Below are 10,501 nucleotides of genomic sequence, written 5' to 3' on the forward strand. Positions count from 1 at the left end.
TGGATACTCATCCATTTGTTTACACCAAAATGTTTGGACTACACTGGTTCTGAAAAGTTGCTGTTGAACCTGGTTCTACTGAGTTTCAATGATTTTGTCAGTTTTCATTGTTGACTGCCTCAACATCAAATGTGAATGGTTGTCCACTCACGCTGGGAATCAGTTTCTTGCAGGGAAGTATCTGTTGTAAGCGGGCATGCCAATGCGTTTAGACATAGTAAGTCTGTGTGTCTTGACCCCAATAGCAAAGAAACCACCGGACCCCTTGGGCTTGGTAGGTTAGGAACAACTGCTATAGATGGATGCAACTTTGAACACAGTGATGTGATGTCATAGCCTGACACAAAAAAATATTAAATCAGTTTGTAGAAGTCTGTATGTTCCTCTCAGCCTCTAGGGAGGACACTGGCACAGCATTTGAAGAATATTAGCTATATTTGGCAATTCATTTCTTTCTTTGGCACATCACCCCAGCAACAAAGTCTCTTGCAATCGCGTAGAGATTTATTTTTGAAAATATATTCTCCGGTCTGTCATCACTGCAACTCGCACCCCGACTGAAGGGAAACGAAGTGCGACAATTTGTCTTAGAGTCACAGTCACAACAGCCGAGCTCTTCGTGTGTTTCTTACCTTGAGAGTGGACAGCACCTCGTCCGTCTTCTCGTTGGGGCTTGTGGTAATAGAGTAGCGGGGATTGCGGTCGGGGTCAATGACTGTGTCGCCTCTCTCCCAACGGATGATGATGGGCCATTCTCCCCTGGCAGTGCAGTTGAGCTCCTTAACATGGCCCTTCTTGGCCATTGTGGTGTTGGGGTGACTCGTGATCATGGCCGGGACTGGAAGGAGGTGGGCGGGAACAAACATGAGTGGATAATAAGCACGTTTTATACAGAGGTGAAGGAGCAAAGGTGGGGTTGATACTGGCCAAGTTGCAGTGTTGAAGAGCAACGGTCAATGAGGTAAAGTCAATAAAGCTCCTCTCTCATTCTCTGATACTTAACACGAAGGTCTAGGTGAATGAAGAGGCAAAATGGATACACTCTGCCTTCCTCTGCACACAAAATCACTGGGGCGCTCAATCTTCCCCCGCGCCAGATATCGACCCGAGGAGGAAGGTTCTGCTGTTTTGTTTTCATCACTTATTCATCCCGCACCAGCCTCGTTTTCCTCTATCGCCGCTGAACCAAACAAGACAAAATTGAGGGAAGCAGAAGTGAGGAACGCTTCGATCGATAACACTAATACCACAAGTAAAGTAATAGAAGTAGAAAGGGAGAAAGGAGGGGGTGGCCCCTCAATTTTGCAGTTATCACCGTATTTTGTGGACCATTAGGCGCACCCAAAAACCCTAAATTGGACCAACATTTTGAAGGTGCACCTCATAATCCGTTACTCCTTGGGTACATAGAACTTGGAATTGAATACCAGTGTATTATGCTATTGTGTAATTATCAGTCGATACTTAGTGGCAATGGGGATCAAACCAAGAATGTGAATCCCTACCAAGGACATAGAATAACACCGGAACATGCATTACTTCGTATCTCATTATCACAATAGTCACTGTGCCAAATACAAACGTTAGAGAAATGAGAAAACATAAACTGATTAAAAGTCCTTAAACAATTCTGTCTTACTTTTTCTTTACCCAAATTAAGCATTGTGAGTGACAAAGATTGTTCCGGCCAAGTGTTTGTATCTTTCAGGATGACAGAATTACTTCTAACATTGCTGTTTTTTCTTCACTCAGTTCAGAATCTCCTGCTCGTATAAAGACTGCGATACAGCGTTACAATGCTGTATTCAGTGGGCCAACCTTTTCTGTACCACAGATCAGTTTAATACCTGACAATATTATTGTGGTCTGGCCCAATAATAACATCAACAACATGATGCGGTGACTACAGATAGTGATGATGATGATATAAAACCTAATGCCTTTTTATGTGTCGTCTAAACCCTAGTGGTCTAGTGCAGGGGTTTCCAAACTTTTTTAAGCTGAGAGCTACTTTTGTAATTAATAAGTGAACCCAAATTGATTTCCATTTCTAAAATAAATACTTATCATGTTTTACTATGTTTTTACTATGTTAGTACTAGGTTACATATTGAAAGTAGAGTTAAATGGACTCAGTCAACCACCTAAAAAAAATACTATAAAATCACAGCACTGTTAAATCTTTTCAGAAAAGGTCCGTGGACACCTCAGTCATCCTAATGGAGTACCCTGGTGCCTGCATGCATCACCTTGGAGACCTTTGATCAAGTGGATAGGATCCGCTGCTTTTTCCGCCACCAGGTTCGATTCCCTTTGCATCCAGCTTTTGCATTTGTGATCGCTGATATATTTCAACTGACCAACCAATGCACTAATATAGAACTTACTTGTTTTTTGTGAACCCTAACCCTTTCTGTAGTTTTAATTCTATGTGCTTTATAGTCTGGTGTGCCTTGTATATGAAAACAATATCACAGAAGACTGATTTTTTTGGGGAGTGCATCCTATAATATGGTGCACCTTATAGACAAGGATGTGGGAATTTGCTGGCATCGGCCGTTGTCAGTGTCAAACGCATCAAATGTGATCCGTTAACGTCTCTTTCACCAGGTTCATCGTTCCCTGCGAAGAAGCTTATAAGGCCCTGCTCGTGTGCTTTCTCATTGCGCGAGCCCTTGCTGACAGTGAGGGCAGGCCACAAAAATTGATTGCAGATAATGATTGAGCTCAAAGTAGTTTTGATTGTCTGTAGACAGATCCCAGGGGGCGCGGGGATCAATTCCTCACAAACTCGACATTCTCACAACCTAGCCACTATGCACCACACATGCACACGCCAGGGCTTTAGATTAGCCGTCCTTCACAGCTTTCTTCCAACTTGTTTGCCTGTATTTTAAATCTAAATGAGAATTGAAGGGGGATTTTTTTAAAGGGACAGTCTGTATTATTTAGAGCCTACTAATTGGGAAACAGGCTTCATTCATTAGATAGATAGATAGATAGATAGATAGATAGATAGATAGATAGATAGATAGATAGATAGATAGATAGATAGATAGATAGATAGATAGATAGATAGATAGATAGATAGATAGATAGATAGATAGATAGATAGATAGATAGATAGATAGATAGATAGATAGATAGATAGATAGATAGATAGATAGATAGATAGATAGATAGATAGATAGATAGATAGATAGATAGATAGATAGATAGATAGATAGATAGATAGATACTTTATTCATCCCCGTAGGGAAATTCACACTTGCAGCAGTATCCTTGTGTTGAAAATAAAACAATAATAAGTAAAAGGAATATAATACATAAATACCCAATGTAACGTGTTGATATAGTATTTGAATAGTGCTACATAAAATACATTAGAAAAAAAACCAATTACTATTTAAAAATTACCAAAAATAAATGAAATATCACGTAATCTTTCATTGTTCTATATAATCGTCATTTGGGAAATTTGTATTTTTTTCACATAACATCTTCTAGAGACAGCTGACTTTATTGGCCGCAATTACGGATTTAAAAAAAATGACGGGTACTACTTGCGTCTGTATACAAATTCCCCCCAAAATGCAAAAATACCTTAAAATACATTCGTTTGAGTCCTTGAGTCTTATTGCTATTTAAAACACTTAAATCTAAAATCTTTTTTTACTATTTGAACAAACTAAACCAACAGATATCCCTCTATTCTAGCGTGACACATTACAAAAACCATTAAAAACATTAAAAAGAGAGCTGTTCACAGAACAAGAGAAAAATGTCTTGACTTAAGCGCACTAAATGAATTAAATCATTTTTAGCTATTCTAGTCCCAAAACGATTTTGATCTTCGCACCTGAAGAAAACCTCTACAAAATATATGTAAAAAGTAATTTTAGCGGTGGCAGATTTTTTTTGTAAAAGTTGTCCTCCTTTTAACCTTCTTAAATAGCTGTGTGGGATATTTTAAGTATAATATGTATATATTTTCTGTATATGCCACTTGAAAGAGGGATGCAGGCCGGATTTGGCCCCCTGGCCATAATTTGATAGGCCCACGTTTAAAGGCTCAAGAACCATAACACAAATGTTAATTTTGATTTTGATTGGTTATTAGCACTAAGCTAAGCTACCTTGAGCTATCTTTTAATACACATTTAATTCATAAGTGTCATTGAAATCTTGAAATACATGGGTGAGCAGTATCTAAAAGACATTTTATATATATATATATATATATATATATATATATATATATATATATATATATATATATATATATATATATATATATATATATATATGTGTGTATATATATATATATATATATATATATATATAAATGGAAAGATTTGAACTTTTTTTCCATTCCGTCAATAAAAATAATGTGAGAATGAGATAAAATCTAACACGTTTTATACACGAATGAATACAGTACTATTGCCAGTGCAAACCACACTGATGTTTATCGAAACGCACCACCTCAAATGCCCAAATTATTTGGGGAAATCCCACAATACCGCCATCCCCACCTCACTACATTTTCTCCTTGGATCTATATAATTCACGTAGGCCACCCCTTTGAAGACTTTAAATTGGATAATTTGTCCTGAAGGTGAGAGATTTTTATGCCTTTAGTAGACCTAAGGCTTATACATTGTATCATATTTAAAAAGCCAATATTCCCAAATCCCTTGAACTACTGTAAAGTAATTTTATGGCATTTTCCCCAATTGCGCCGTATAAGAAATGAAATATGAACGAGACGCGTTTTTATTTTTATTGAAGGAAGAGAGAGGCTTCTACAAGCATCATGGGATTGCATTCATCTTACAAGGGTACTTTTGTGGCTAAGTAATTGTACCTAAAGGTAATAAGAGATTAAATACTCACTCTTAACAGTAAGCGCCATGCTCTTGCTGATGTCGGAGCCCACCCCGTTCGAGGCCTGACACAGGTAGAAGCCGCGATCCTCCTCCAAAACGTGGCGGATGAGAAGAGAGCCGTTGTTCATGATCTGTATTCGGCCTGTCAGAGGCACAGGGTGGTACTGCTGTGGGTTCCCGATTCCCGCTGAATCAAAATGGAGATAGATCAGGACAGGGGTTGAGTTTAATCTTTTGTAGACACTCAAAATAAGGAGAGAAAACAGTCATTGATTTTGAACTAGCTAGGGGAACCGGAAGAGGGGCCTTTAGATCAGAGATTTCCATCCCGTCCTAAAGTCCTCCCCTGAGCCTCGGCCTTTAGATAGAACATCTACATGTCTGATGCTATATCACTGTTGCTACTGCTGGACCTTAGTGCTACTTCTGACACTGTTGGCCATAATTTCTTACTAGATTGCTATTTTTAATCAATCTTCAAGGATACAAAAAAATTCATCCCTAAAGGTTGCGGTAATCAAAGAACAGTAACATGATTGGCCGATAGTGACAATGATGTAATCGTCAAAACAATGATCAACAGTGCACAATAATAATGAAGAAAATAGAATTGGTATTCTATGACATCTTCTATGCATTTTTCCAATATTAAAAACAGAATAAACTTATCAATAGGGGTGGGCAAACATTTGAATTCGCAGGCGCATTTGGTCAAAAAAAAAAAAAAAGAATTTGTCGGAACAGCCATGCCGGATGGAAAAATACATTTATTTTATAACCAACTAATTGATTGATCCACTTCCGGGCTCGCTGATTAAAGATCTTCTCGGGGTCCTTGGACCTCCATCCATCCATCCATTCTCTGCACAACTTATCCACAGTAGGGTCACGAAGGTGCTGGTGTACATGCCAGCTATATTCGGGCAGCGGGCAGCGGACACCCTGAAGTGGTTGCCAGCCAGTCGCAGGGCACACAGAGACAGACAACTCACTCTGTCATTTACACCTAGGGGCAATTTTAACTGGCCAATTAACCTGACATGCATGTTTTTAGAATGTGACAAGAAACCGGAGTGCCTAGAGTAAACCCACGCAAGCCTGTCCTTGGACCTTCTGTTTTAAATGTTAGCAACAAATTGCTCTCCCCGGTAATGTTCCAGCGTTTTATAAGTTCGCTGTCATTAAACCTAAATTCAAATGCCCCATCCTTGACCCGGAAAGTCTTCGTAATTACAGACCTGTGTCAATCCTACTGTTTCTTTCTAAAGTACTTGAAAACGTTGTGGCACAACATCTGAATGATTTTTATGTCGGAGCATAATCCTTTTGAATTCATGCAGTCAGGATTCAGGGCTAATCATCCGACTGACACAGTTCCTGTTAAAGTAACCAACCATCTTCTCCTGGCAATGGACACTTTATCACTGTTGCTGCTGCTGGACATCAGTGTTGCCTTTGACACTGTGGACCATAATATATTACTTGATCAGCTGGAAAATGAATGGTCTCTCTGGAACTGTCCTGTCATGGTTCAGATCCTACCTCTCATTGTGTTAGATATGGTGATATGACCTCTGAGCCCTTCAGTGTTATCTGTGTTGTTCTTCAGGGCTCAGTACTTGGTCTCCATCATTTCAGCATTTATATGCTTCCAATAGGTGATATTATTCGCAATTACCCAATGCTAAATCTGTTCCACCCTGGTCATTCTGGAAGGGGGATTACCACTTGTGAGGCCCCTTCTCAAGGTTTCTTTTTTTCTCACGCTGAAGTTTTGAATTTTTCCTTGCCTGCATGTTGGTTTAAGATCAGGCAATGGTGTCATTGTAATCCTGTGCAGTCCTTTGATACATTTTTGTGATTAAGGGCTAGACATTCTATGCAGATGACACTCAACTCTTCTATCAGAGGAATCTGGTCCAATACATGTGTGGAAAAAGATGGATGTCACTTAACTTCTTGCGCCTCAGACCTGTACAGACTGAAATGTTAATTATTGGTCCATCTAAATGTCCTCAAATACTGCTTTGAACATTGACAAATGTAAAATTACCCAGAGTGACACGGCCCAAAATCTTGGTGTCATATTTGACCCTAATCTGTCCAGTTCCAGTTACATGTTAATAATATTATTGGAACAGCTTTTTTTCCATATTTGCAACATTGCAAAATTTTGCCCTAAGGGCCCGGTCACACAGCCTTTCACGTGCGTATCGAGGCTGAATCACGGCCAGAAATTTCTGCCCGTGAAGCAGACGCTGTTGCCCACGTTGAGATCGCGATACAGACGAGATACAGCCGTGCTTTACACGCAGTAAGAAATTCACACGTGGTTGGCCGCGCGAAAAAGTTTTGCGCTGCTCAAAACTTTCGACCACGGGTAACCGCGGGCGGCACACGTGGTACACACGAGGTAAAGACGCGGTACGAACGTGCTAGGACGTGCTACGGCCGCGGCCAAGACGTGGTTACACGCGGGTAGGACGCGAAATTTTAGCGGGTAATCGCGGTTGGAGCGCGGTCATATCACGTTTGTTCTGCGCCTGTATCGCGGTGTTATCACGGGAATTAGCGTGTGTAACGCGTATGACGGTCAAACGCCTTTCTCCGCGTATATACAGCGCGATTTGCCGAGCACACGTCAGTTGTGCTCGAGACGTCAAGGGGTGAACATGGATCCCCGTCACCGTAGTGACCTCGTCTTAATCCATTTTTATTTCTTGACATTTATTTTCATTTCATAACAAGATAATAAAATCAAAATGAAAAACGATTACAATAATAACATATTGGCTTCTTCTTCGGTGCCATAGCTTGAAATCTTTATCTTCACGGGACGGTGTCTTGAGCGGTTATGATTTCTACAGCCCGGCTCGACAGCTTTTATACCCGTGGTCCACACGCGGAAAGGACGTGGAACAGACGCGATGAGGAAGCAGAACAGTCGCCGGCGTCTGTTTTGCGGGCATACCACGGATGAACAGCGGGCTGGCCAATTTTGCGCATTTTCTACCGCGGGCAATCACGGGCAAAAAAAATCGCAAAATTTTACCCGCGATACAGACGCAAAAGGCTGTGTGACCGGGCCCTAACTTGTCCCAGTCTGATTCTGAGATTATGAATCATGTGTTTGTTATCTTCCGTCTCGATTACAGTGATGTACTACTCTCTGGTCTCCAGAAGTCTAGCATCAAGAGCCTGCAGTTGGTAAAAAATGCTGCAGCGAGGCTTTTAGCAAAGACAATTTTAGCTAACCTGCATTAGCTCCCTGCTATCGTAAGATGTGATTTTTAGGTCCTGTTGGTATTTTACGAAGTTATTCATGGACTTGCCCCCTCATATCTTTCAGATTTAATTGCCCCCGATGTCCCTGCCTTTTTTTCTGTCAATATTTCTTCATTAAGGCCATTTGAATTGAACCTTGTATGCAGGTGTCTATCCTCTTGTGTGTAATGCTTGTAAAAGTAAAGTAAATAAGGCATTTCTTTACCTAGTGCACTTTTGCCGTGCTTCCACATGACCTTGGGAGGAGGGTATCCATCAACGGAGCAGTTGAGAATTCCTGACTTCCCGTAGATTCCGTCCTGGTTGTTGGGTTGCACCACAAAACGAGGAGGCACTATGGAGGGTAACATACAGTTTAAGGTTTATCATTTGTGTGGATCAAACCAATAATGTGGTCAATTAGTTTTATTTTTATTTTTAAAGCATGTCATACTTGGAAAATGCAACAACTAACCAAGCTAATTTTGCTTATTGTCAAGAGAGGATCAGCGCATTGTTTGCTTTCAGAACAAATTCTCAATGCAATTCACGACTAACATAAACACTCAAGATTATCGATTTTTGTTTTAGATAGATACTGTGTAATATTTGACCACTATAAGGCACTATTTTATAATGCAAACAAAAAACAGTGCCCTACAGCAAGCAGCAAGATGGCAGACATGTAAAAGAAATACAAATTTATCGACCTATGATTTTTTTTTATGAACAATTAACATTGGTCTGATGGTTCGTGTTTTTTTTTTTATTATTTAGTATTCAAATTAATACCACTAGGAGGCACTAAATATTACCTGCTGTCCCTTTTTTTTCTAATTGTAATATATTTTATCCAAACTTATATATGAATCGTGATTCACGAGTGTGTGTGTTCGTGAGTGGCTTATAGGCTCTGAAACGGCTGAACTAATTTTCATGAAAATTTACACACTTGTACTCCAGGCTTCCTGGAGTGTTTTTAGATTGGCTTTGTGTCAAGGCACCTGCAATTAATACCAACAAAATCTGCTTTTGTGTACAGGAGGCTCTGGAGCTCCATGCAGCCATGCGGCTCTTTGGCACTCCTTAGTGGCTCGCTGGCGCTTATTCAACAAACCAAAAACCCAACTACCTCGTCCAAGTAGAATGCCCGGCAATGCAAAGTCCAAGCCCTTATGCTTAAGTAAAGTAGTTTATCAAAAAAAATAAAAATCGTATTTGTATTTTTCAAAAAAAACAAAAAAAAAAGTGAACCCTTATCTGATTTTGGTGATGGCAGTAAATTTAGATAGTTTTACGTTGTTTTTTTTTATTATTATTGCTTTCAGTTGTTACTAATAGTTGTCTTTGTCGAGCAATTTTAAAATGTCAAAAAAAAATGTATACGTATGTTTGTTATGGTTTAGTTTAGGATTTTTATAGCTGGACTTTTTAAAGTGTAAGAAAGCTACAATTGATGTCAATTGATGTATTTTCAGCGACCTAAATTTATTGCAACCATTTCCAGATTTGTCATATTTGATAAAATTCTGCTTTCTCACCTGTGACAGTGAGCTGCCTCTCAGTGCTAACAGTAGCAGCGTCATTGCTAGCGATGCAGGTGTAATTGCCATTGTGCTTGAGTGACACTTTGGAGATTTGCAGTGAACTCATGAACTCCTTGGTGTCTATAGTGATGCCCGAGGAGGGCACGATTTCCTGGCCGTCCTTGCGCCACGTGATGCGTATGGGCATGTCTCCGGACGCCACCACGCAGGCGATGTACATCAGCTTGCCGATGGAGGTCGGCGGAAAGTCAAACGGCTGGATCAGTGGAGGAACTGTCCGGTGGATGAAAGCAAGGAGAGAAAAATGACGTATAATAGCGTGACATGAAAACAGAGTGGCGTTGAGACAATGCAAGGGCAGGAAACAGGGCAAGAGAGTGGAAGACGACAGGCAAACATAGTAATGGAGATAAAGGTGGGGGTAGGGTATCAAACAGTTTGATAGGTGTTTAAATGAGCAGGGTGAGTAAGAGGTGAAGACAGAGATTCAAAGTCAGATATGAATAAGTGAAGGATGGAATATGGAGAGGAAGCGTTGTGAAGGCAGGATAAGGGGGGACGTGCCCATTTAGAGATGTGAGGGCATTGAAAGGACAAGAGGTTGGGAGTTAACGGGATGCGTAGGGTGGAGGTGGCATGAAAAAAAAAGATGGATACACACAACACAAACAGAGGTTGGTTAATAATAATGTGATTAAAATTAGCATAATATACCGTCTTCACCGGGCTATAAGGCACAGTCATTTCAAAGTGCGCCTGATAACCCGGTGTACCGCAGAATACAGTGGAAAGATTGAAAAT

At 40.3% G+C, this 10,501-nt stretch overlaps 1 protein-coding gene across 2 annotated transcripts in view; it reads right to left on the bottom strand.

Moving 5' to 3' along the window:
• Window positions 1-10,501, bottom strand: part of dscaml1 (Down syndrome cell adhesion molecule like 1) — a 183,845-nt gene that overhangs the window by 49,059 nt on the left and 124,285 nt on the right. For both annotated transcript variants that reach the window (XM_088346432.1, XM_088346431.1), the window contains exons 10-13: window positions 9,695-9,973; window positions 8,380-8,508; window positions 4,897-5,076; window positions 633-838 (exon numbers count right to left, since the gene is read on the bottom strand). In XM_088346432.1, coding sequence (XP_088202558.1) covers window positions 633-838; window positions 4,897-5,076; window positions 8,380-8,508; window positions 9,695-9,973 — 794 coding nt within the window. The remainder of the gene's footprint in view (window positions 1-632; window positions 839-4,896; window positions 5,077-8,379; window positions 8,509-9,694; window positions 9,974-10,501) is intronic.

Source organism: Urocampus carinirostris, chromosome 10, assembly GCF_059441175.1.
Source record: "Urocampus carinirostris isolate Australia breed hairy pipefish chromosome 10, RoL_Ucar_1.0, whole genome shotgun sequence".
Classification (NCBI taxonomy): Eukaryota; Metazoa; Chordata; class Actinopteri; order Syngnathiformes; family Syngnathidae; genus Urocampus; species Urocampus carinirostris.